Source organism: Capsicum annuum, chromosome 11, assembly GCF_002878395.1.
Source record: "Capsicum annuum cultivar UCD-10X-F1 chromosome 11, UCD10Xv1.1, whole genome shotgun sequence".
Lineage (NCBI taxonomy): Eukaryota > Viridiplantae > Streptophyta > Magnoliopsida > Solanales > Solanaceae > Capsicum > Capsicum annuum.
The window spans coordinates 313,683-340,937 of NC_061121.1; the positions used below are offsets into that span (position 1 = coordinate 313,683).

At 36.0% G+C, this 27,255-nt stretch overlaps 2 protein-coding genes across 4 annotated transcripts; both read left to right on the forward strand.

Annotated features, from left to right (window-relative positions):
• Positions 1 to 1,131: 1,131 nt before the first annotated feature.
• Positions 1,132 to 4,434, forward strand: LOC107847219. The gene is made up of 9 exons (XM_047399249.1): positions 1,132 to 1,251; positions 1,344 to 1,435; positions 1,866 to 2,034; positions 2,175 to 2,225; positions 2,531 to 2,623; positions 2,790 to 2,880; positions 3,747 to 3,750; positions 4,058 to 4,165; positions 4,224 to 4,434. Exons 1-9 carry the CDS (start codon positions 1,132 to 1,134, stop codon positions 4,432 to 4,434), a joined length of 939 nt encoding a protein of 312 aa, XP_047255205.1.
• Positions 4,435 to 10,915: 6,481 nt separating this feature from the next.
• Positions 10,916 to 27,247, forward strand: LOC107847713 (ATP-dependent DNA helicase homolog RECG, chloroplastic). 3 transcript variants are annotated; one of them, XM_016692144.2, is made up of 17 exons: positions 10,916 to 11,112; positions 12,282 to 12,364; positions 12,463 to 12,598; positions 13,958 to 14,485; positions 14,563 to 14,675; positions 16,535 to 16,790; positions 18,072 to 18,235; positions 18,459 to 18,540; positions 19,751 to 19,840; positions 20,868 to 21,101; positions 22,002 to 22,073; positions 22,251 to 22,403; positions 23,244 to 23,387; positions 24,253 to 24,411; positions 25,101 to 25,184; positions 25,702 to 26,274; positions 26,939 to 27,247. In XM_016692144.2, exons 1-17 carry the CDS (start codon positions 10,963 to 10,965, stop codon positions 27,029 to 27,031), a joined length of 3,114 nt encoding a protein of 1,037 aa, XP_016547630.2. In that variant the 5' UTR covers positions 10,916 to 10,962; the 3' UTR covers positions 27,032 to 27,247. The 3 variants fall into 3 exon arrangements, with proteins under 3 accessions (XP_016547630.2, XP_016547631.1, XP_047255229.1); XM_016692145.2 differs by lacking the exons at positions 10,916 to 11,112; positions 12,282 to 12,364 and adding an exon at positions 13,130 to 13,277 and having other exon boundaries at positions 12,462 to 12,598; XM_047399273.1 differs by lacking the exons at positions 10,916 to 11,112; positions 12,282 to 12,364 and having other exon boundaries at positions 13,939 to 14,485.
• The last annotated feature ends 8 nt before the right edge of the window (positions 27,248 to 27,255 follow it).

Sequence of the window (27,255 nt, forward strand, 5' to 3'; positions counted from 1 at the left end):
GATATAAACGTTCGGACATGTAATTTCATTTCAAGATGAGATTCAAAATACTTCGAAACGCTTGATTTCAAAATTTTATATAATGATTTGAAGTTTTTCATATACAAAATTGAACCACAAGTTTATATTTTGTAAAGAACCTCACTATTTTACATCTTTACCAACTATTTATTTCATATGTAAGCAAAACTTGTAGTTAATATGATTACACGCATGCTCAACGTGAGGATATTGTCAATAACTTTGTGATAGTGTATTATTTTTTTGTTTTGAACTTTTACTTATTTTGTAAGATTGTATACAAAATTGAGATAATTTTAATAATTAGATTAGACCGGTCTCATTATTCACGCAATTTCTCCGTCCATCGACTGATCACGCGAGTAAGAAAGAGGGACAACACGGACGATTGGTATGCCCATTTTTATGTTTATGAAAAAACATGTACTTTTAAAAAATCTAAATTGCATGTCCAAATAAAACTTCAACTTGATAAAAAATAAATAAATTTCATATTATGATTTTAGATCAGCATTTCATCTCACATGGGCAAACGTACCCATAATAAGAAGTAGAGGGACTAATTTGTAAAAGTGTTGAATAAAAGAGTTTGCCGCCCAAAGTTAGTTATTGTAACAGACTAGACTGTTCACTCTTTATGATAGTAACTCCCTTTCTTCCCCAAGCTCCACTCAAACGCACGCACCTAAAGAAAAAAGAAGAAAAAATGAGTCGAACCCACTTAATGAAAAACAACAATGCCGCCATGAAAGCTTCACCCCGGAGAGGAAGGATCGTTGACACTAACGCTCACAATCGCAATGCTCCAGTTCCTGAAAGCACCGCCAATTTAGCTAAATTCGTCTTTTCTTCCCTTGCTTTAATAATTCTTGTCCTTTACGTAGTATTTGTCTGGTCTTAGTTCTAGTTTCTTTCATCTTTTTTCAATTCTTCTGCTTTTAGTTTTAGTTTCTTTCCTCTTTTTTTCAATTTTCTGGTTTTAGTTTTAGTTTTAGTTGCTTTCCTCTTTTTTCAAATTTTCTTGTTTTAGTTTTAGTTTCATTCATCTTTTTTTCTATTTTTTCTAGGTCTTTTCTTTGTTCTTTTTTTTTTGGTTTTTACGGTGTAAAAATGGTGGCGGAATCTCTGTTCTGTGTGTTGCTGAACTTTACTTTTGGATACTTCTTCCACTTAGTCTGGAAATCGTGCAGATTGTTTTCTTCTGTGGCAAGTCTGGGAATAGTGGTACTGGTACGCCATTTATGTCTGCATATATTTTTCCAAGTTGTTGAATAATTCTTCAAGTCACTTGTTAAAATGTAATCTTCTGTTGAATTATGCAGGTGAAGAGGATCTTAATCTTGAGGTTTGCAGCCTATACCTTCTGTGCTTCTTTGGGCGTTTTTACCCAATATCTCTTCAGTATTGATCAAATGTAAGCCTTAAATATATTGTTTCGATATCTTTTACTACTAAAGTTTTATTATAAGGGATCTTTTCCTGATTATTTGTCATTCCGTATTACCTAGGGCCTGATTTTTCTAGTCTGCGATATCTGTTAAGTTATAGTTATGTATGGTTTCTTGTCCTGCTTTCTTGTTATTTCATATTACCTGCAACTTGAATTTATTGCTGTATACTACGATATGCTTTGTTGCGGGAAAGATCTTTTTAGCGGGGAAGGCAGCCGAGTCGTTCGTATTATCTTAGAAATTGCTATATTATGGTCCCATCGCATTCTAGCAAGTTTGATCAGTTTATCTGACAACCCGTATAATTTGCTGCTAATCTGGTAGCCATCTATCAGTCCTATTTTGTTTGCTTACTTCTTCTCTTTCTGTTTTTGCGTTTTTTTCCAATGTCAGCCTTTTAGATGGTTCATCAATTGGTCTAGGAAGTTTCTGGTTTGGAGTTCTGTTAACAAGGGAAAGGAGAGAAAGCTGCATAAGTTTCCTGGTTTCTTCTGGTGATCTAGTGGTCTCCAATTATGCTTTTGATATCTTTGACAGCGACACAGCTCATTGGGTGCTAAAGGTAAGTTGTTGTACGCATACAATGCGATCACACTCATCCTATAACACAGTTTCCATGTAAATATTGTGTTTAAATGGTGTCTTTACTAAATAATAAATATGTAAAAGCCAGGCTCTTATCTGGTTTTGATGCAACTGCAGGTCTTTGTGGCGTCCAGATTGAATGTAACCGGAGCATGGCAAATACCACAGGTAACATTGTTATTAATGTCTTCTCTACTTTTAACACCTGATTTGATTTTCTAGGAATAGAGTTGTATTGTAGCCTTAATTAGTAATACAAGGATGCTGTGTATTATATTTTGAAAGCAGGAGGTTCAAGATTATCATATTACGGTTCATCCTTTGGTGAAAATCAATTGCCTGTATTAGTTAAAACTAAGTTGTGGCACCGAGTTGCCAAGTATTTTAGCAACCTAGTATTTCACTCAATATTCGTATCGTGCTGGTACTGTTTAGCTATCTTATGGTAATTAATTTGTTTCTTGTTGGATTAGGGGGTCACTGAAGATAGAGAAGACTCTAAATCTGCTGCCATCAGGGAATTGTGGGAAGAGACCGGAATAACATCAGCTGAAATAATTGCAAAGGTCCATTTAATGTGAAAAGTTTTCATTCTTTAGATATATATGTCTTAGATTTTGTCATGTTAAATATTAATTACAAGTATTTATCCTGCAAGAAGCATGAAACTTTGGTGTTCAAGAGATCAAATGATCAAATCATGTATTTATAATGGCTGTTTCATATTGTCAGGTTCCACAATGGTTGACATATGACTTCCCACTAGCCGTAAAGGTCAAAGTAAACAGTCTTTGGGGAGGAGAATGGCATGGACAGGCACAGACACGGAAGGTATCCTATGGTTTTCTTGATATAATTGTATCTTTATTCTTTTAAAGCAAAATATATCTACAAAAAGAAGTGTGTTTCTTCATTAAAAAGTTTTTCTGTAACTTCTAATTCCAAAAAGAGAGTAAGTGGAACTGCCTTTTCCTGTTAGGGGAACCTTGTATGCTTGCATCATCAAACTTAAAAGACGACGTATTCATATCTCGCCTATGAAACAGTGTTTCAAGCTGCTGCCACCAGTCCTCTTCCATGTATCGGTTAAGCCTTTATAGAAGTAGATTACATAGGTGGATCAGAAAACATATTGAGTTAAAACTCTTTTTACTCTATTTGCTTATTCACATGCATTTATGAAGATATTTGTACTTGTCCTCTTCCTCCATTGGAAAAAGATAGCGTTCTTTTGTTTTCCGTTTAGCTGTGGGCATTAGAAATATGAAATGATGACAACATCTCATATTGAGAGAAGTCTTTTTGATATTCACCAACAGCATCCGATGCGTCATTCTGTATAAATCATGCACTAAGAAGGTATTAGGAAAAATTGTTTCTATTGAATTATGTCAACCCAACTAACGAAGACTAATGGAGAGTTAGAGCAATATATAGAACTTGAACACACTTGGGGACATTGGCTTGAGTCCAATACTTCCTGACTCCTTTGTTCCCGGGGGCTAACTATGTTGCAACTAACCAGAAATGGGTACTTGTATTTGATAACAGTGTGTAGATATCCCTAGTGGGTTTATGAAGTTTTTTTTTTTTTCCGTTTTAAAATTAGAAAAACCTCATGAAGTACCCATACCTCATTCGACACAAGTATGCCAAGGCAAGTGAAGGATCTTTGCTGCAGAGGTAGCTAATGGTGCAATTAGTTGTAGGTATTGGTTATGGTAAATGAGAAACCTGCAATTGGATCTACATTTACAGCTTCTGCTTTTGCAAAATGAAGATTCTGCACCAATTTTTTTTTTACACCATAGCAAGTACCTGTACTTAAAGATCAGAGCCGGATGCTGCCTTTTACTCATTTGCACAATTGCACTAGATGAGCTTTGTCCAGTTTTTAGCCAAAATGACTCATTTCTATTCTTGTGGATGCATAGTAGCTTTTCTGGAAACATTGAAGTAAACTACAACCTATAAAAAAAAGGATCTTTTTTGGCTGGCAGGTTTCTTATGCGATTTACTCATGCTGAAATTGAAATCAACTTAGCTACTGGTGAAGCAGAAGCAGAATTCTCAATGTGGAAGTGGGCAATACCAGAAGAAGTAATTAAACTTGATACTCAGTGTACGTCAAAGCACTAACTTGGAATATTGTGGTCCTAAATAATGACAGGCTGTAGACTACAAGAGGCCAACATATGAGGAAGAAGTTAGGAAAATGATGGTAGCAAAGCTTCTAAATGCCAATCAACAAAAGGGTGAATCCTGTGCTTGTTGTCTGCATACAGTCCTCATTCCTTACACGGGGATTCAAAGCTTCGTTAGCTCCTTGTACATGAACTTGTCTGCTAAGATTTGCATATATAGATTGGTGATTTGATTGTAATAAGATACTTCCTTCCAAATGTTAATTGGTTGTCTGAAAAAGTAGATATCATCAAGTAGCCAAACTGCACTTCCTACAATGAAAGATCAATGCCTAGAAGTCAAACTAAGCTAAGTTCCTTTGTGCAATGATCGATTTGAGCATAGAATTTAATTTTGTTGTTGATGACCTGTTCATTTTAACTCGAGTTGGATGGTTGGATGTCCAGGCTTTAGTCACCATAACCTTACAAATCTCTCCTTTAATTTTTCCAACGTTAGCCTGGAAATAATGGCATGGTTTTAGTTTTGAAACGAAGATCACAGAATGCAACTTTGACAAAATCTTTTATTAGTAAGTTTAGGATGTCAACGACTCTTGCGGAAATCTTTTATCAGCAAGTATGATCCCACAAGAGTAAGTTTAGGATGTAATTCAACAGTATTATTGTATGGAAACCCTTATTAAAATTGTAAAATTTGTTTCATCAATTTATTTTATACATATATACCTTCCCACTTCATTATATATTTACAAAACTTGTAACAAAATTTCATCAATCTCTCAAACCAATCATATTCATCAATTTCCTCTGCTCCAGATGTGCTTGTTAAACTTCATATCCACTCTAACGTCCTTTGTGCCCATTGTAAACTTCCGGATCTCCTTGATGATGCCTGTGGGAGCCTCCTTCTTCAATGTGCTGTTACCAAAACACTGCATTCTAATGCTAGACCACTACTCAGCATGGAACAGGATACATACTTGTAAGGTTCCATCCCCATGCATCATTCCTTTTCCAATTTGGCTGCAATTGTTTGAAGTCAAAAATTGGGTGCTAGCTGCAGCTTTCTTTCAAAATTGACAGATTGCCTTTTGGTTGCCAAAGTTGAATTGCAACTTTGGCAATTGGCGCTTTGTGCTCTATAAATTGTGAGCTTTGGCTCACTTCATATGTACACCATTTTGTGAAGAATACACCATTTGAGAAGAACAACAATATTTGAGAAGATGCAGTTATGTTTGTTTTCTTCTTTGTAGAGAGAGAGTTATGTTGGAAAATACTTTGAGTGAACCTCTTCTTTGGAGTGGAGTGATATTTGTGAGGTTTTTTGTCTTGGGTATTTGGGATATTAGAGTATTTAATTACTCTAATTTTGTATTCTCTTTTGTGTATTTGTACTCTCTTTTGTTCCGTTGTTGTTTAGTAAAGTTGCTCCTTCTTTTGGTTGTGGGACGTAGGTCAAGTTGACCAAACCACGTTAAATTTGTGCCTCCTTTATTTTCTCAACTTATCGTCTTTGTTATCGTCTTCAAACGATTACTTTGTTTAATTCCGTACTATCCGGGATTCTCAATCCTAACAATACTAAAACTAAATGTGTAGGAAATATCAACAGACTAACCTCCGCAAATAAAAAATAAAGCTAATAATCTTGGTCTAGGATACCAAAATGTATAGTTATACTCAATAGGTCACAACTTCACGGAAGAAGATTGAGGGATTCATCAATAAAAATACACAGCACAAATCATATTAAAAATGAGAGCGCCATAAACACTATGAAAATAATGATAGTTTGATCAGTTAGCAACACAAAAATCAGTTGCAACACACAACAAATGAAACTATTATAAGCATAGCAAGAATATGAAATATCTGGGCAGTCTCTATCCCACAAATTCCAGCTGGCCAAAATATTCAAGTGATAAATTAAGCTTGACCTTAGAGATTTTGGTGTACGATAGAAGATTGCACTCCAAACACTACAGTCTTGACTAGTTGGACCCTCCCAGCATAAGACAACTTAGTAGCTCTCCAAAAAGTGATTTTGGCTACAATTGTTTCTATCATCAGTGGTTTCCAGTGTAAGATACTCAGCTTCTTTGTAGCTCTCCGGAAGGCATTGTCCCAATAGAAATGCCTAGTTGCTGCAACACATGCTCCTTCTCCTGACTTGTGATATCCCTCCGAAGAAGATATTGCTTTTGTTGAGGTTGGCCTATAATCTTGATGCTTTATAAAAGATCATGAACTTGTCAAGGAGTTTGGCGAACAAAAACATTTTTTCTTTTGCTGAAGCATACATTAATAACTAGTGAATTTGTGATGAGTCATTTTAATTTTTCTCTCTTTGTTTAGAACTATTGTTTCAACTAGTTTCTAGGATTATTCTCCCAACCCGTTTGGAAACACCATTTCACGATCATGAGATTTAATTTTCATATATACATTTGTTTGGACCTCTATATATGTACTTAGCCTGGCCAAGAGCGATAATCTCGTTGGGTTCAAGTTGAAAGTGTGAATGGTAAATGGAGGGAATTGGTGGACGAAAAAATGAGATCACACTCAAAAATATGGAAAGTCTACTAATTCTCTCACATTGGTGGGAAAGAGAAACTTTTATGTGTTCTTTGGTGGGAGAGAGGTGCCTTGTGTTGCTGTCGTTGCTTGCTCGGCTTGGATTTGGATTTGGAAAACAATTGGTGAGATTAATTTTTAGATAAATTTTATTTGAAACTTGTAAAACGAGTGAAGTTTAATCCAAAAAATCCAATGGAATAATTTTCTCCATATGCATGATTTGGAAAATGATTGATCAATGGGATTAATTTTTTAGACAAATTTTATTTGAAACTTGTAAAATGAGTGAAGTTTTAATCCAAAGAATCCAATGGAGTAATTTTCTCCATATGCGTGCGCGACGCATCTCGAAAAGGACGCGACCTTTAGAGAAAAAGGCACACTGTTTCGGAATGCAGATCAGGTGTAGAAGCCACTGGAATGGCCGAAACGTCACCTGCGGCCGCAAGCCAAGTACAGTTCCAGCACAGACTGGGCACAGGTGACGTGACTGTTCTGAAATAATGCAACTTTTTTAGAACCAATGCTTCCTTTCTGAAGGATACCTAATGGCTATAAATACTTGGCTTATTCCTCAGGTTGTAGAGATAAAATTTTTTGAGAACTGAAAAAACATTTCTTGTCTTCTAAAAACTCATTGTGATCATCTCCCATTGAGTGAGTTTGAAGAATCTGATAGTTTGAGGTACCGCTACTGTCGGATTGTAAGCCATTTTATCCTGGGAGGAAAATTATGCAACCTCGGGTATTTAAGGAGAATTATTTTCTTCAGGACACTACGTGAATTTGGAGGACTTGGCCTTAATTTCCGCTTCATCTTATTTCTTAACTATAACACACTTATTTGATAGTTCATATTGAATTTGTGTTGAAGGTGTTGTAAAAACTTCATAAGTGCTGTTGAGATAGTCTTGAACTTGTGTTGAAGTTTAGTGTATAAACATACAGATTTTGCACTACCCGAAACAACAAATCTTCGACCAATCAATAATAAATACTAGTACAAAACAAGTGATTGCATAAATAGTCACAAAAAAAGATTTAAAAACAAGAAGGAAATACACTTATATAAGTAAGGGCAATACCTTAAGTTTCAGCCATCAAATTAGGCTACAAATTAAAGTTACGTAAGATACTAACTTGAAACTAAATAAGAATAATTTGAATATCCAAAACATGAAGGAATCAATACAAAGTAAGCCGCGGTTGAAACCACAATGGTGGACTAGGGAAGGGTCGTTTGATCCTTCCTTCTTGCATACAGTAAATACCTGATTGGCGATAAAGAATTAAAGATCTCTTGTAGAGAACATCAAGCGCATCTGCAGTAAAATAGATGGAGTTTGCTTGACATCCATTGTGGTGGTCACTTCTTGCAGGAATTGAGAAGGAATTGCTATTTGGTGACACAAATATTGCTTGATCATCCAAACTAGTGATAGGTTCAAAGTTTTTACTTGTTTTATAGATGCCTTCATATCGCTCGACTGTTAAGTTACTAGTATGATAGATAGAGAGATCATCATCATCATATTCAGACAACGGATCTGTCTTCTTCCAAATTATTAGCATCTCTCCCGTGATTGACTTAGCCAAATACACATAGTTTAGTCCAGAATAAGCAATAACACGAAGCTCATCATCACTAGCCCAAATATGAGGAGCGGTGTTGTGTTTGACTATGTTGGTTATTTTCATCTTCACCTCGCAGCAACCAGTACCAGTCTTGAGAACGACCACATGATCAATTTCTTCACCAATTCTCTCGCCATCCTGGCTTGACTTAACCTTTGCAAAATCATAATCCTTATTCGAAATAAGAGTGTATAACACACCGTTGTGAAATAACATGCTTTCAATATTAGTATTATGGCAGCTAATCGCTCCATCTGCATCAACTATTTCCCACGATCTCTCTTCTTCTGTGACTCCAATGTCACAATTGCAGAATGCCAAGATATCTTCATGATTCAGCAAGTCCATAAAATGTGCAGCGACTATGATATTTCTGGTCGGATCATCCGAGGTTGAAAATACATGAACCCTATTGACCATCATTGGGATCCTCATGTTCTCCTCAACATATATCGAGTAGAATGGTATTGTGGTTAACGAAGGAAGCTTGATATCGATTTCTGAAATAGGATCGAAGAGGAACATGTCAGGCTTATGGTTGAGTCTAGCAACAATAATAACCAACCAGCCATTAGAAGTTGCGCAACAGAAGGTAGTAGCACAAGCTAATACATTAGGATATTTATTCAAGACATGAGTAGGCAGTTTGAAAGTGTAGAAACGAGCATCAGACAAGCTATAAAAGTTGAATCCTGTATCATGGTTATAGGCACAATCTTTCAGCTGCAAAAGCCAAGGGGCTTCGAGATCATGTGATGGCTTATGGTGTGCGGCAAGCATTGATCTCCATGACTTGGAGACCGCAGCCATGCGTACGTAGTCACCAATGCTTACTTTTTTCAGGATCATTCCCATGATATCTGTGACCATGTCTTCTTCCCATATGCTTCTATGAGCCATTATTGGTATTGTATTGCCAAATATGAAAGGATGAGTTTGCAGTGAAAATTATAATGGACCTGTCTACTACTTAGGGGTCTATTTATAATCAAGCAAGATGAGAAATCCTACTTTGATGGTAACTACTAGTAGTTACATACCACTATATTTACCTAATTTGGTAGGAGCTAGGAGTAGTGACATCTTAAATTTTTTTACGTAATAAAACATGCAAAAAAATAATAATAATAAATAATTAGAAAAGTGCATTAATTTCTCACTTTTAGTAGTACTAGTTTTCATGTACGTGCGTTACACGGATATCACTCGTTATAATACTAGTATGCTAAAGAATTTATCTTTTCTAACTAATTATTAGTTAATAATAAAGAAGAGTCTCAAGTCTCGACTAATTTAAATTTTAGTTATACCAAAATTTATGTCCGATAATTCTTCCTAAAAAGGTTATGATGAATAATGTGGAGCAATGAATTATTTTACAGAGATAATTGGTTTATTCTTTTTCTAGATGGATTCATGCAAAAAATTTAATTCCTATACAAATTGGGAATCCAAATAAAGAAAGAACAAGTCCAAATCGTGTATGTATGTATGTATGTGAAGTCCAAAAAGAAGTTATAGTCCATATCAAATTTGTATTTGGTTGGCTTATCCCATTGCGTAAATTAAAAAGAGTATTACAATTACATGCCCCATTAAATTGTTTCACTTATAAATATAGAAGAACATAAAAGTCGGATTTAATATTTGAGAAATATTTTTGTCGATCAATATTTATCGAAAATTATTCAAGCTTTTACAATATCTAGATTATCGTAATATGAGTATTAAATTTAGACTTATTTTTGACGAGAGCTAAACACCGAAAAGCTATAAATTTCTATTTTTTTGTCGGAAGAGAGAAATTATTTCCTAAAACAAACACATCCTTATTAATAAATTTATATTTACCATATTATCCCTCACATGTATGTCACTTACTCTAATTGAAAATGAGAAATTAAAGAATACTTATAGGCGTCAAATCATTCCTCATTAGTTGAACACATACCAAATTTATATTTACCAAATTATCCCTCATTAGTATATGTTTCAATTAATTTCAAACTTTTTTTTCCTTTTTATTTGCGTCTATGTCTTTTCCACTTCTTTTATTTTTCTTTTTCGTTCTTGATCCACTCATTTTACTATATCTTCATTGAATATAATTTATTTTATATCTTGAAAAATGTATTAAATATGAATAGTATATAATAGCAATTGTAAAATGGATAAAAGTAAATTATCTATTGATATAATAAGTAGAAATAAAACATAAGCTTTTATTTAAGTGTTTTTCTTATTTATTATGAAATATTATAAACAAAAAATTAAAAGAAGGTTATTTTGTGAAATGTTTGTTTGTTTCTTATTTATTACTCTCTCCATTTAAAAAAAAAATATTTTTTTTAATCCGTTTAAAAAAGAATAACCACAGGTAATACTTTAATTTCAATTTTTCATCTGGCATATTTAGAACCATAAAATTAAAAAATATTTTGATATATTTGACATAATTTTAATTTAATTTAAACGCACAAAATTCAATTTTTTTTTTTTTTTTTTTTCTAAAACTTCATTCGTGTTGAAACGGAGGGAGTATGAAATATTGCGGAAGTTTGTTTGTTTCAGTACTCTTAAGGAAAGCTGCTGCTTTCTTGAATTGCCAACTACAGATTACACCATTTTATTTTCATGTCTATACATATATGGCACTTTCAACCTTTCTTCTGCAATCACGTACTACTATGGTAACCAACTTCTCTCTCTCTCTCTCTTTTGGTTGTAATTTTCCCTTTCTCTCAGTATGTATATATATATATTTTTGTCAATTGTTGTATATAAATATTAACCTATCTTCTTAATTACTCAAAATGGACAATCATGTAGCTGGATGAATGTTCAGGAGAACTGGAAATTCCATTTGTGTTCTTTTAGTAATTTAGCAAAGTTGCTTTCTTGAATTGCCCTCTAATTGTGCAAAAAAATTTAAGTTCACTAAACAAACATATAGAGACGGAGCCAAGATTTCAACTTTACGGGTTCTGGATTTTAGAATGATGGCTTCAGATGCTAATATGTGAGTTCTACACTGTGTAGGGGTCGTTTGGTAGGAGGGATAAGGGGTAATTAATCCCGGGATTAATTTTAAGATGAACTTATCCCGTGTTTGGTTGGGATAAATTCATGGGATAAGTCATCCCGGGATTGTATTTGAGATAGCTACTCTAATCCGGGGATAACTTGTTTCCCAACCAAACAACCCCTATATGTTTAATGATTTTTTTACAAAGTTAATACTGTTTGCGCAAAAAACTAATGGATTCGGCCAATTCTGTAAAGGGATTCTCCAAAATAGTATATTTTGGGAGAATCTATTATGCACCTGATGGCATTTTTGAAGAGTCCGTGCAACATAGATTTTAGTTGCTAAGAAGTAAGACTCAATAAAGGGCAGCCTGATGCACTAAGTTTTTGTTATACACGGGGTCCATGGAAAGCCCCATGAAAGGATCATATTGGGTCTTATGATCGCAGCCTCACCTTGCGTTTCTACAAGAGGCTGTTTTCATGTCTTCAACCCATGAAACCCAGTTACATGGTGGCAGCCTTATTGCTAAGAAGTAAGACTGAGTGCCCTACCTAATTGCGAAACCTAGTCAGTGCTCTAGTGGAGGAACATCGTTATGGTAGGCATGACTTATGAGTATGAAAAACTTGACCCTGGTTTCTCATATAGAGATCTGAGAATTTAAGTAGTTTGCACGAGTGTTAAATGATTAACGGTAGCATAGCATCGAGGCATTAGCTTCTTTTATTTTTCTATTCACTTCTTCCCGAGTTTCTCTGTGGAACTTGTCAATCTCGGAAGTTCTTGGTCATCTGCTTCACACCTTGTGATCTCTTTTACACTTTCCAGTGTTCAAGTGAGAAATGCTTGAGAAGTGCACTGATATTTGAAGCTCAGAGACGATATAGGAGCTTTTTGAGTAAAAATATGAGGTACTGATTTGATATTTTCTTATAGTTATATGAATTCTTCCTGATTGAGTCAATTTTTTGACTTGAATACTGTATTTGACCCCTCTAATGTCATGCAGGTTTAACAATTTTCTTTCGTCCAAGATGTCGACAGTGTTTTCTAGGTCGAAGCATAAGCTTTCAGAAAAGCTGTTGATGGAAGTAGATGTTTATGGCCGCGCAAGTGGCAAAGATAGGTCTAAGTTACGAAATAAGGTTGCACATTTGTTTATCAGACTCAGCTTGCATCAACAACTGTATCTTGTTACTTCAGTAAATCTGTCTAAATTCTTGGTGAATGGGAAATGTGTATGTTGTTCTTTTAGTTACTCCCCCAAGCCTCCTGCTCAAGATGGTTTCGTATCCTTCTGTCTTCCTTTCTTTTTGTCGATTAACATTGATGCTATCTGACAAATGATCAAATTTGGGGCAAGCTTGCAGTATAGAGGAAACAGTCAAGACTTTATGAAAGAAACGAATCAGTAGAATGAGAAAAACAAGTGTAGAAGACAAGGAAAATATAAAAACTTGAAATAGCATGTCTCATGTTTGATCACCTATCATCATAATGTATCTTAAGACTTGGGAAAGCTTGTTCAGACCATGTCAGTTGAAATTACATAAATGAATAGTCTTTGGCATTAAGTATTGGAATCTTCCCTCACAATGGATGCAATATATTTCAAGATACTTTATATATTGGAAACTCCTATTAAATGCTTACCTACCATCTTTTTTTAATGTTAGTTGGGTGAAAGGGAAGGGATAGCAGGAAGGATATATACTAGAGGGGCTGGAAATTGGTAGCTCAAGTGCAGATGTCAAGCATTATCATTTAGGCCCATAAACAATGGATACTTCTTCAGTTACTTTGACACTATTGAAAAATGTGCTTGTGAGATTCCTATAATCTTTTGCTCTATTTGAATGTCCTTTTTCCATTTAAGTTAACTAAACTAGATGATGGATGGTAGATATTCAATAATTGTGATCTTCGATTGATTGTAGATACATTTATGTTCAGCCCTTTTCTTTGTATTTCTTTGAATCTCGGGTGAGCTGGGTAAGGGAGTAGTATTCTTAATGTTTGAGGATGCTTTTTTCTCGATGACTCACTACAAATGGTGTAATGAACGTACTATGGGTTTGTTTGGGTACATGGAGAAGTTGCCTAAATCCTAGTCAATTAGTATCATCAATTTAGTGCACCTCTGCATCCGTAGTTAGAAGATTAGTCAGGATTTTACTATTTTTACTCTGTCCATCGGCATGTCGCAATCCTTCTTTCTTCAAAAGGTGCCTCAAATGATATGCATGTGTTTCCTTCTATTTGCTTATCTGATGCTTGAGCTACCTCAAGTTTGTTCGACCCAATTGTATGAACTGTTCTGGTTACTTGTAAAGTTGTTTGTACTTTAGTGTCTTTCCCTTGGGAAATAGTGGTGGTTGTCTTGAATACCAATGTCAAAGAGAAGACGTTCCCCTATTTGGTACATTTTAAAATATATTTTTGATGCATCTTCCTTCCTTGGAAATTTCCCCTTATCGTGTGATAGTTATTTGAATTTCTCCTAGGGTTCTGTGGTGATGGGTTATGGTGGTTTAGATGACCTAATTGATGGTGAAGGAACTGATGAACAATCTAATATTCATCTTGATGGAGGAGCAGATGACTATGATTTCGTCTTAATGTGTAAACAATTTGCTTCAATCATGTTGGGTTCTTCTCCACCTGTTGAATTATACTGTGGGATGACACCCAACCATGGAGACAACGGGCTTTGGGCCACTAAAATTTGTAGAGAGTTTCTGTCTAGCCCCGAGGGTGAACAATTGATCAGTCCTGATTCACTGTATGAAACATGGCATAGTTTATATTCAGGGGCTGCTAATATGGTTTCCACCACTTATATTCCTGATACTTTGGAGACAGAAACAAGACAAAACTTGCAGTTCACTGTAGATAAACCTTCTAACCTGCCTCAGCATGGGGTCAAACAGAATGATGGATTGGTTGAAGTGATGCTTGATCAATCTATTAGCTTTATTCCAGGGCTCAGCAAACGAAACTCTCATCAGCTGGAAAACTGTGGCTTTCACACGGTGAGACTTGGAACTATTTATCCTACTATAATTTTGCTCAAAGTCACAACTCTAATAAACATCTGGTATATGTGTAGGTGCGGAAATTGCTGCAGCATTTCCCTCGGACATATGTTGATCTGCAAAATGCACAGATTGGAATTGAGGATGGGCAATACTTGATCTTTATTGGAAAAATCTTATCCTCAAGGTGAATTACCTTTTCAAAAAGTTCTTACCTTACCTTTTATGATTTGCAAGAGGACTAACTGTTCATGATTAATTCTAATTGTTGTGAGAGTAAGACTATTCCTATTTCTTTTTGGAATATGGAATAGTTAGCACCATTCTATTTTGGATTGAGAAATCTGTTCTCAGCTTTGACACTCGGGAGATAATGGGCCTGCCCCTCTACCTTTCTCCTCTCAATTTGGTTCGATAGCCACATTTTGGACTCGTAACATGCACCTACCACATATCCCCTATGATTTACCAATGACCACATTCACCAGAAGGTGCGACAGTGCGAGTAGCATACATTGAGAATAAAATGAAAGGAGGTTGCCTGAGATGGTTTGATCATGTACTGCGTCTACCTACCGATGCACCGTTCTGTAGGTTTGCAACTTTGGTGAGGTGAAGGTGTTAAAAAGGAAGGAGCAGATCTAAAATCACATGGAAGGAAGTTGTCTGGAAGGACCTACAAATCCTTGGATCAGACATAGCTAAAGATAAGACACAATAGAGGGAAAGATCCGTATAGGTGATATCTACTAGCTGAGAATAAGTTTTAGAATTGTTAGAGATCTTCAAATATTATTATTAATGGTAATCATTATCACTATTGTTTCTATATATTTATGTATATATTTAACTTAATTTTCACTTCTGTTTAATTTGATATGATGATGATAAGAGTTAAAATTAAAGGCAAGTCCTACAGAGTAGTGGTTAGACTAGCGTTGTTGTAGGGCGGAGTGTTGACTAATAAAGAACTTGCACATTTAGAAGATGAAAGTGGCAGAGATGAGGATGTTGCGATGTTGAGTGGGTATACTAGGAGAGATAGGATTAAAAAATATGGATATCTGAGACAAGGTGGGAGTGACTTCAGTGGAGAACAAGATACATAATGCGAAGTTGAGATGGTGCGGGCACTTGATGAGGATATGACGGTTGCCCCAATGCGAAGTGTGAGAGGTCGACTATGAATGGAATCTGGAGAGGAAGAGGTAGGCCAAAGAAGTATTATGGAGGGACATAGTGCAGTTGCTGCGTACCAAGGACACGAATTAGGGTAGAGGGTTAGTAGTTAGGAGTGCATCCATACTAGTAGGTAGTAGTGTATTATCTTGTTTCCCTTACTAGGAGTTCATTTCTATTATTATCTATTGTTTCGTGTAGTTCGACTATAGTAATATTGTGTTGCAGTACTATTATTCTGGTACTATCTGGTGCTTTTGTTGCTATCTGTTGTTTCATGTACTTCCATTACCTTGACCGTTCTTTTGTCTTGAACCGAGGGTCTATCGGAAACAACCTCTCTACTTGACCTCTGATGTAGAGGTAAGGTCTGCGTACACTCTAGCCTCCCCAGACCCCAATTTGTGGGACTCTGTTGGATATGTTGTTGATGATATGAGTTGAGCGTAAATCAAAAAGTGAGGACTCATATAGCCCACCCCAACTTATTTGGACTGAAATTTTACATTGTTTTTGTCTTCCTTTTCTTGAGAGGAAGTTTAGGATCTATTGGCTGTTTCTAGTAGGTGCGTACTGAATAATAACAAGTTTGCTTGGAATCTGTGTTGTTCCTGTATTTTGAGTGAAGTATTATTTGCTTGGTACCTGATGCAACAGTAATATGGTTTTTAGCAAACTAGATCTTAGTGATAAGTTAGATTCTCTTGCTTTCATCGGTATATATGCTTTCCAAAACGGTTAGATTCTCTTGCTTTCACTGTTGTATATGCTTTCAAAATGGTGTAGTATCTTCTATTACTTCAAACTTCAAATATACATAAAAATCATTGTTAAATTGAATGATTTTCTTTGTATTTCTCCATGCAGGGGAATAAGAGCTAGTTATTCATTGTCATTTCTTGAGGTGGTTGTTGCTTGTGATGTTGTAGACAATGAGTCGTTATCAACTTCTAAGGATGATGGTGCTGATTTAATGACTGATAAAACTGATAATGGAAGGAAGAGAACAGTATTTTTACACTTGAAAAAGTTTTTCCGAGGCACTCGCTTCACGTACCTACCTTTTCTCAAGAGCCTAGAGGAGAAGCAAAAGGTGGGAGACATTGTATGTGTCAGTGGTAAGGTAAGTTGATCAATCTGTAATCCGTCGTTGAAAGAATTTGATGATCTTGTTATCATCTTCTAGCAATTTTAACTTCAATGCCAATGATGGCAAATTTTAGTACTCACTGCACAAGTGATATCTTAAGCTAATCTGAAGCTGTTATGGTCTATAGCATGATCTGGAAACAATTGGATACCTGTTTCAGTCATATCATAGATGATGTAGCAGTTTCTGAGAGTTCCCAAAGAAAAGAATTTGTTCATTATGCCATGCGCGATCTGATGAACTTTCTCATGGGAAACTCCATATTGTGGTTGCGAGTTGAATCTCAAGTGTCAAACGGCAGCTTTCGACATTCAAGTATTTGTGTTAAAAGTCAAAAGGGGCAGAGTTTTAGATTTCTTAGAGTCCTACTCCTTAATAATGAGACAAACGATTGATTAGATTCATTATTCCTGTTTAGTGTCCGAGTCTTCTTAGTTGACGAGCACATAGGGATCTGTAAAGTTGCATTTTTCTTTCTCTAAAGATTTAACACTTGAGCAACTTAACCCGACCTAACTCACACCCCAAAACCTAAATCATGAGGGGAGGATTACCCAAGTCATATAAGGAGACAAATTTCCCATCCGTTTTTTGATCTGGAACTTTTAGCACTCCCCCGCACGTCCAGACCTCATTAACTGGTGCATGGAAAATATAATATGGGGGCCCAACATTGGTGAACAAAGATCGGGATGGTCCTGACTCTGATACCATGTAAAGATATGACACTTGGCCTAACTCAACCTCAAAATCTAGCTCACGAGGAGAGGAGCGTCCAAGTTCTTATAAGGAGATGAATTAGCCATCCCTTTTCCAATGTGGACACTCCCCTGCATGCCTAGGCCTCGTTAACTGGAGCGTGCACAATATAATATGGGGTCCCAACATCGGTGAGTAAAGAATTGGGATGGGCTTGGCTATAATACCATGCAAAGATATGACACTTGGGCTTAACTCAACCCCAAAAGCTAGCTCAAAGGGAGGAGGATTGCCGGGCCTTATGAGGTGACCAATTACCCACCCCTTTTCCGGTGTGGGACTCATAACACTTTCCATTCCTCACGAGCCTTTTATTTCTCTGAAACAAGAGATTAAAGTCATCTTAGATATAACATGATTGTAGGATGTTATGTGGAGCAATCGATTGTTTATGGTTGTTACGTATACATGTCAGTTATCATTGTGGAACTGCATCTTATTTTGTTTTTTCCAATTTTTCTCACATATTGTAATCTGCATGTTACTATTTAAAAGGTGCGGATTATGAGGTCAAAAAATCATTACGAGATGAGGGAATACAACATGGATGTGCTACAAGATGAAAAGGATCCATCATTTTGTGCACAAGGGAGGCCGTATCCTATATATCCTTCAAAAGGAGGTTTGAGCTCTAACTTCCTTAGGGATGTGATTTCAAGGTCAGATCTCATATCTGAGCTGCTTTATAGTAGTATGTGCAAAGTTGTATCTTTAGATTTGATTGTTTTCTTAATTGAAACATGGACATAGTTTCTGACTGGAAGTTGTTAATGTGTTTTGTCATCTTGCATGTTTCTTTCGGTTATTGCTTTTTCTAATTTTGATTTTAACTGTGTACCACTCTTCTCAAGTATTATATGCCTTATTTTGATATTTAAATAGAACGTTAAAGGTGCTTCCGTCCAATATCGATCCTATACCGGAAGATCTTGCTCATGATTTTGGACTCCTATGCCTTCATGACGTAAGTTACCGCTCTGGTATGCCTCGTCAGATTTACGCTGTCTTGTTTTATACTGCATCCTATATAGTGGAAAATGAAATGATGTGTATGGTGCTGAGATTTGATGTCTTTTTTTTAAGCTGGAGAGTGTTGTTTGTATCATTTCAATGGAACTTGATGGCCCTGAGACTAACAATTGAAAATGAGATCTTTCAGGAATATATGTTTTGTCCTTTTTCCTGTTTCTGCAAAAACATGTTGTGTAACATTCTTTTGAGTGAAACAATGATAATGCTGAGGAGGATAAGTTAAAAATGAACACATGGTTTCTTGTCTTTTTCTGTACAGCTGAATAAGATATAGAACATATGATGTACTTCTTAATGCTTTTTTCAGTAACTTTATTTTCAGAACAAAACTTCTATATGTACTTATAAAAAATGTTAGTCATTACTTGTGGTCTTCCTTTCTCCTTCACATAAATTGACCTTTCTTTTCTGTAGGTTAATTGGTTAAGCGTATAGTGATACAATCAATCTTTTCCGGCAAAAATACATGAGAAATCTTGAATTACTATCAGGAAGCTTATGAAGTATTTACCGTTTTACTTACTGACACCTCTAGATCTCACTGTAACAATCGCCATAATAGACATTCTATTTCTTGCGGCTCACATTTCCTCTTCCATTGATGAAGGATGATCTTATTGATGGTTAAGTATTTTGCCCACTTAAATCATTATCCCGTGCTTTTGGTGTTAGAAAAGTAAAGCTGAACTTTTCCTTTAGTTTACCTATTGACTTACAAAATTAAGGATTTAACTCACTCTACTTCAGTCTCGATGGTTTTTTCTGGCATATTCTCCGCTCCTCCTTTAGGACCTGTCTTCTAATAGTAATTTGGTTTCTGATGCTTGTATCATGTGCATGAATAATGGTGAGACCACCGAAAATCTTTTTCTTGGGCCAAGTGCATGAAAGATGTTTTGTTAATGAGTGCTGGAGGGACTTAAATCTAGAACTTTTGTTTGCCCTGGTATGATGTTGATCTGTGTTAACCACCTTGTTCAAAAGCTTCATCGTTAAAGAAGCGACACCTTTATTTATTCATTGTATGTTAACGACAAGCCTTTTTACTCCCAATCCCCTTTCTAATTGAGACTGATTTTTCCAGTATCCTTTTTTGTTGAGACTGATTTTTCTTTTTCCTCTTGCGGCTTTACAATAAGCAGGCATATGCAGGAATTCACCAGCCAAAAAGTGTAAAAGAGGCTGAGTTAGCTCGCAAAAGGCTTGTATTTGATGAATTCTTCTATCTTCAGGTAACCATAATTTTGGATATTAGAGGAGCTAAATAGTTTCTACTTTCTTAGTTGTTGAATTCCCTGCTTTCCATTTCCTTTTTCTATTTCTACATAAAGGAAGAACTAAAATATCATAAAGAATGTCCGATTTTAGTTTCTCGTGAATTGGCTTTTAGGCTGCACTTGTTTTTCGCCTTTTTTACTTTGATTCTTCAATTATGTGCACGTGATGCTGAAACAGTTGCACTCATATTTAAAGAAGCATCGTTCTTGGACCTTTATTTTGATGTGATGATGGGAGCTTTAACTCTCTTCTCCAAAATGATACCTTGCAAAGCTCCAAGAGATTCCAGTTCTTCCTTTGTTCATTTTTAAGGATATCATGCTGTTCGAAGTTTCTAAAATAAATGCTTGTGTTTTCTGGACCATCCTGGCACCCAATGACGGAAGAAATGAGTCCCTGTTTCCACTTTCTGGATACTTATAAGATAATCGACTCTGTCAAGGTGTCATTGGACCTACATGAGCTACCCATTATGATTTTAGTATGATCTCGCTCTCTCACACATCTAAACTATATTTTTTGGTAAGCAACTATTTTATTACCAAAGTAAGGAATTACAACTCAAGAAAAAAAAAAACAAAATTGTTCCAAGATTGAACATGTCGTCCTCCAGTCTTAGTCTTAACTGTTCCTACAGTCACAACCCCCGCCCCTCAAGTAATCCTTGGTACAAATATCCAGTGCATATTCCATTAAAGATAGAAGTTATCATCCAGCCTTCTGATTAGTCTAGGCTTCATTCTTCCAAGTATACCCTGTGCTTCAACGAGGATCAGATTGGACATGTATGTTGATTCTAAGAAATGTGACTTTTACCATGGTCAATTAGCTTCTCAGAAATTTGATAATATGCACATGAAAATGGAGTCACTATAACAGGCTTTCAGATTTTGACGCACATAAGAGACATGGATGCTTTTCCATGATATTTGTGGCTTGAGATGGCTTTTAGTATCACTCACTGTTTTCTTTGTCTTTCAGCTAGGGCGGTTATTCCAAATGCTTGAAGGTCTTGGTACAAAAGTAGAGAAAGATGGATTGCTGGATAAGTATCGGAAATCTGAATTTAATTTGATTAACACAGATGGATGGTCCATGCTGACTAAAAAGTTTCTGAAGGCTCTTCCATATTCTCTTACATCGAGTCAACTGCGAGCTGCTTCAGAAATTATTTGGGATCTAAAGCGACCTGTCCCAATGAATCGTCTACTACAGGTAGTGAAATCTGCTTTACTGTTTACTTGCAAGTTGTTTTTGGGGCGGTGTGGGCGATTTATCTTTGGTATTGGTCCATTTCTTTTAACATCATACGTTTCATTCTTATTGTAAGTCGTCCTCGTTTAATCTTTAGATGTTTAACTGGGAAATTAAATAATTCTGTATATCTGTTGATAATTTGATCCTAAATTTCATCCAGTCACAAAGTTAATCTGCACAAACCATTCTTTTGTTTGTGTCATTGCCTTTTTGAATACTATTTTGGAAATAATGTTGTTCACTGTTTCTTTTGATAAGGAAGTGATGTTGTTCACTTGTATTGAAGTAGGAGTAAAAACTTTTAGTTGAAAGCCCTCCTATGTTAACAACAACATCTAGTGTAGTCCCACAAGTGGGGTCTGGGGTGAAAAGAATGTACGCAGACCTTACCCTACCTTTGTGGGGGTAGAGTGACTGTTTTGATAAAACCTTGGCTCAAAAGAACCCTCCTATGTTATTTTATGATATTAATACACACACAAAAAAATCATATAATGTCTGCATAATCTCACCCTCCCCAGACCCAACTTGTGGGAATATTCTGTTGTTGGTGTTGTTGTTGGTGTTGTTAAGAAAGGGTCGGATATGGGGGCAAGGGTTAAAAACCATTGTAGAATGATCATTTCAACGCTGAGTGAAAATAAGAGCAAGAAAAGACAAGGTATTGGAATTGTTGGGAAGTGAAAGGATAGAATGGGTAAGTCTAATGGGATGCTTTTCTTTTTATTTCTTTGTTAAATAATTTATTTTCTAATGATAATGTGCTTCTAGAATAAAATTACTTGACTTTCTTTTGGAAGACTAGGGTTTTTTCACAGATTTGATGCTGGTGTGTTGCAAATTTGCTCACTTTTTCAGGGTGATGTTGGATGCGGGAAAACTGTGGTTGCATTTTTAGCATGTTTGGAGGTTATCGGGTTAGGTTATCAGGTTAGTCAGCGCCAATATTTTACTGCATGAACACGCAATTTCTTTGTGGCTATATTTTGCTTTGTTTTATTAGCTATGTCATGATTTTTAGTATAATTATCCAGAAAGCCTCTTTCAGTCTTCTATATAATATATACCCAGTGCCACATGTAATAATTGCCAAGTTCTCATCTTTAGGCAGCTTTTATGGTCCCAACCGAGTTGCTTGCTGTTCAGCATTATGAGCAAATTCAAAACTTATTGGCAAACATGGAAGAGGCAGAATGCAAACCATCAGTTGCTTTATTGACTGGCTCAACATCTACAAAGGAATCACGATTGATTCACCAGGTAAGAAATCTTAAGGCAGCACTTCAACTTTTGCTTTTTACACGGTTTGTATTACCATTGATGTGGGAATCGGGATATCCTTAAGCAAAGCTGATTGACTTTATAATTTATTGGTCAAATTGAGTGAAAAGATACTCATTCGCACAATATGGCACAGTATGGCTTAATCTGAACTTTGCAGCAGTAATGTGTTCTTAAAGGAGAACACAAGAGTGAAGAGGCAGAGGACAAAAAGGTTTCTGGAAATCCGCATGAGTTTCTTGATGAATGCCTATCGATATTTAAACATAATAATTCTTAGAAAGCATGAAACACTAAATTCTAACTTCAATCCTATTTTTTCGCGAGTATATTGTAGCCTTCGATGGTTAATAATTACATCTATCTCGAAAAGATCTTGCTACCGGGCATATCAACAAAAACAACAACCTGCTAATAGTTGGCATAAGCTATTTGCATATTCACGCAATTTCATCTATTTATTTATCATTATTGAATTGTGTGAACAGTCTCATCTCAAAAGTACAGGTGTTAGAGGGAAGATTCTTTTATTTTTATTAGGTTTGTAACATCATGTGTAAACCTGAATCTTTTTCTTGAGTCAGGCTCCTACCAAAGATATTTTGTTGATCAATGACGAAGTGACTCGAACTTACGAACTTTCCTTGCACTGGTATCATGTTAAGTTATATGAATCTCCTACCTAAAAGCTTAAATGAAGGACTAAGCTGGAGAATTCTCCTTAATATCACAAAATTACCTATAACTGACATGCCTTTTGTATCAATGGCGTTATATTTCACCTTTCAGTTTATTTTACTGTTTTCCATCTGTTGGCAGGGTATCCAAGCTGGAGATATCTCTTTGGTCATTGGGACTCACAGCTTAATCGCTGAAAAAGTGGAATTTTCAGCTTTACGCATCGCTGTTGTGGATGAGCAACATCGCTTTGGAGTAATCCAGAGAGGACTATTTAACAGCAAGGTAATGTGCTTGGATCTCCTCGCCCTCATTGGTGATTTTGCTGCTATAAGTCTCTGAGGATACAATCAAGATGAAACCGAACATGGAATAATAAAAGATTGTTCACTCGTTCTTCATCTACTGTATTATTTGTGAATGTCAGGTTCTTAGTTCCTTTTTGCGTGTAATGAAGTAGAGATTGCTTTGTTTGGGTCTATATGCTCAAGTTTCTCTAGCTAATGACGAGCTTGCGAAGGAAAGAATCAGTCTTTTGCACTAGTGCAGAATATGATATAATAGTATACTTAATTTGTTGAGTACCGAAGCTATATGTTACTTAGATGATTGGTTAAAGTGAATTGATGAGAACTTGATTTACTGTTAAAAAATTACACTGCTTCTTTGTGGGGATGCTTGATTGTGAGTTTCATGAATCAATATGATATCTTATATTTATGAAAAACAATTTAATGTTATGTTACCTTCTCCCCCCCAAAAAAATTGAATGTTGAAAATGCTTTTGCCTACAGCTAACCAGATTTTTGTAGTTAATTGTGCAGCTTTCTCTTCTTACTCCTACTTTTTAATTATAAAAATCATATTGTGGTATAACATGATCACTTTGCAGTTATTCTATAATGCATAAGCTCCAAACTGGTGAATGAAGATCCCTTTTTATGTCAATAGACCATAACACTTAAATATAAGATTGTGTGTAATTTCAAGAATCTGTAACAATCTCCATGCATTGTTGTTAATGCACTTATTTAATTTGGTGAAAATCTCTTTATAAAAAGGAAAGGAAGCCTGGGAACTCATGCACATGTTTGGTTTAACTTAGTTTCTTTCTTTAAGTGGGAACTGATTGTAGCCTATGGTGTTGCAGTTATATTATAACTCAATAAGTTCCAAGCTCTCTTCGAACATCCCAGACGATTCCTCCAAGGACAGTGTAATTATGGCTCCCCATATTCTAGCTATGTCGGCCACTCCAATTCCAAGGTCGCTGGCTCTGGCTTTGTATGGAGACATGTCTTTGACACAGGTGTGTTCAAGGGTTTGTATCCTTTGTTATGTCAATATCTTACTGCCTGTTAACTGAGATCATTTCTGATTATTAATGCATGCTTATACTACTTGAACTGGAGTGATGTAATTTAAAGTTGTCGTTTGCCCAAAGCCTATTTCCATATATTCAATTTGACTTTCAACTCTCATATCCTGCTCACTTATATATACCTCTTGGGGAGTAGCTTAAGGCAAGCGTTTAAGGATAGGACCCATACGAGTTTTGAACTGTGCGCCAACTAGTCCTCTTTCCTGGTTATAAAAACAAAAGTGCGCATGGAAAGGAATGCTGAGATGAACATAAAATGGCAAAAACAATAACAGTGGTAATCGTGGTTTTCTTCCTTTACTTATTTGTTGTTCTATTTTATTTTGCATTGTTCTTTTGTGAATTATGTTGCATGCAAAGATTAGTTATACCTACATTTGAGCTTCTAGCAAGTAATTCAAGGGGTGGGATAACAAGATTTAGTTAGGCATATTTGGAATATTCAGGGAAAGGAATGGCTTTTGCTCTTTGAGTTCTCGTTACTTGGTTTTCTTGATTTTATTGGCAGTTCAACAGTGTGACTTGGTTGCTATAAGTTTTAGTTTGTTGCTGTAACTTCAATATAATCACCTTTGTCTGTGTACTGATTTTCTTTGCTGGATTTCTTGTAACAACAGATCACTGATTTGCCTCCTGGAAGAATTCCTGTTGAAACATTTGTAATTGAAGGAAATGAAGCTGGATTTGAGAAGGTCTATCAGGTCGTATCTTTTCTTTTCCCTCGGTCTCAGGGCACAATTACACTTTGTATTTGTTTGAAGTTTGAAGCATGATATTTAGGTAGTTCATGTTGGTAATAGTAACATCTACAATTCTCTTTTCCATCTGGACAGTATAATCAGCTTTGCTGTTTTTAGTCATTAACCTAGAGAAATGGAACTTTTGAAGTCCAAAATGCTGTCATTGTTACTATACTTTAAAGAAATGGATCTTGAGCCTAACTCAGCCCCAAAAGCTAGCTTATGAAGGGAGGATTGCCGAAGTCTATATAATGAGTCCAAGTTTTCCTCATCCCACCGACGTGGGACTTAAAATAAAATACAGTCAATTTATACTTGTCAGTTACAAGCTTATCTGAAAGCCCTTTTTTTTTTTGCTGCAACTGTGTAGCTTCCAAGAGGCTAGTTCTAAACCTCTTGCATTCTTCTCTCTCAATTGTAGGATCTTGTTTTCTACTTTTTTTTTGTCTAACTTCCTTTAGCACTATTTGTGGTACAGATGATGTTTGATGAGTTAGAAGCAGGGGGTAAAATATATCTTGTTTATCCAGTCATTGAACAGTCCGAGCAATTGCCTCAGCTTCGTGCAGCTTCTGCTGATCTTGAGATTATATCTCAAAAGTTTTCAGGGTACAACTGTGGTCTCTTACATGGAAAAATGAAGGGTGATGATAAAACTGAAGCATTAAACCTCTTCAGATCTGGAGAAACCAATATCTTGCTCTCAACGCAAGTTATTGAGATTGGGGTTGATATTCCAGATGCATCTATGATGGTTGTTATGAATGCTGAGAGATTTGGAATTGCTCAGTTGCATCAACTTAGAGGGCGAGTTGGACGCGGAGAAAGGAAGTCCAAGTGTATATTGGTGGCATCAACCGACAGCAGTCTAAGTCGCTTGCATGTTCTTGAGAAATCATCTGACGGTTTTTACCTCGCAAATATGGATCTTGTAATGAGAGGACCTGGAGACTTACTTGGGAGGAAGCAGTCTGGACATCTTCCAGAGTTTCCTATTGCTCGTTTAGATATAGATGGAAATATCATACAAGATGCACATCTCGCTGCTTTGGTGAGTATCAATTCCTACAGATGACTTCAATATCTAATCCATAAGTTTCTGGATCTTTACGAGTAAACCAAGTTGGATGAGTTTACGCATACTTTTATACGCATCATGTCTTATTTTTTGTTAATTCCATATGCTAATGTTTAGTTCCGTAATCTATACATCTTAATAAAACATTGAATAGCATCGAAGAACAAAAACTATAAACAAGAACATATGGCAAAAAAATATGCTAGCCGATATAGAAGCCAAACATACTAGAACAACTAAGGAGAAGAGTAGTTAAAAAGGAAGAGGAGAGGAGGACTACTGCAAATTAAGAGGGCAATAAAGTGGGAATCAAGTGCTTTTTCTTCTTCTTTTACTTACAAATTGAAACAAGAAAAAGAAGGCATGCATGCCCAAGAAAATAAAATAGTGTCCAACACATCTGTGGTATGTTTGTTTCCAACATATGTCTGGTACTATCCTAGACTGCACTTATGGGATTACGCTGGGTATTTTGTTGTTTACGACAGCTTTGTGATGGAAGTGTCAGAATCCCACGCTTTGCAGCTTATATGTCTGGTGTTTAATTCTATGTCGTTTACTCAACATCTATGCATATTCTGTTGATTCATAGCTTTTCTGCCAAACGACACTAAGATCTTATCGATCGTGTTTCCAGAAAATCTTGGGTGATTCTCTTGATCTGGAGAAATATCCAAACCTCAAGGCTGAACTTAGCATGAGGCAGCCATTGTGTCTTCTTGGCGACTAACCTCAGCACTTATGACCGATAAGGCGTGAAGATTGCTACCGCGCTTCTCTGTTCGTACACTCAACTGTATATGTCGCCTCGTCTTTTGTCAATCATCGATCGATGAAAAAGTTCATTTTTTCACATGTTGTAAGAGGGGATGTTGCTCATTTCTGCATATCCAATTTTGTTTGGCCTATTGCAAGCTGCTACAGTTAAGTCTGGAGAAATTTTCTATTCCTTCC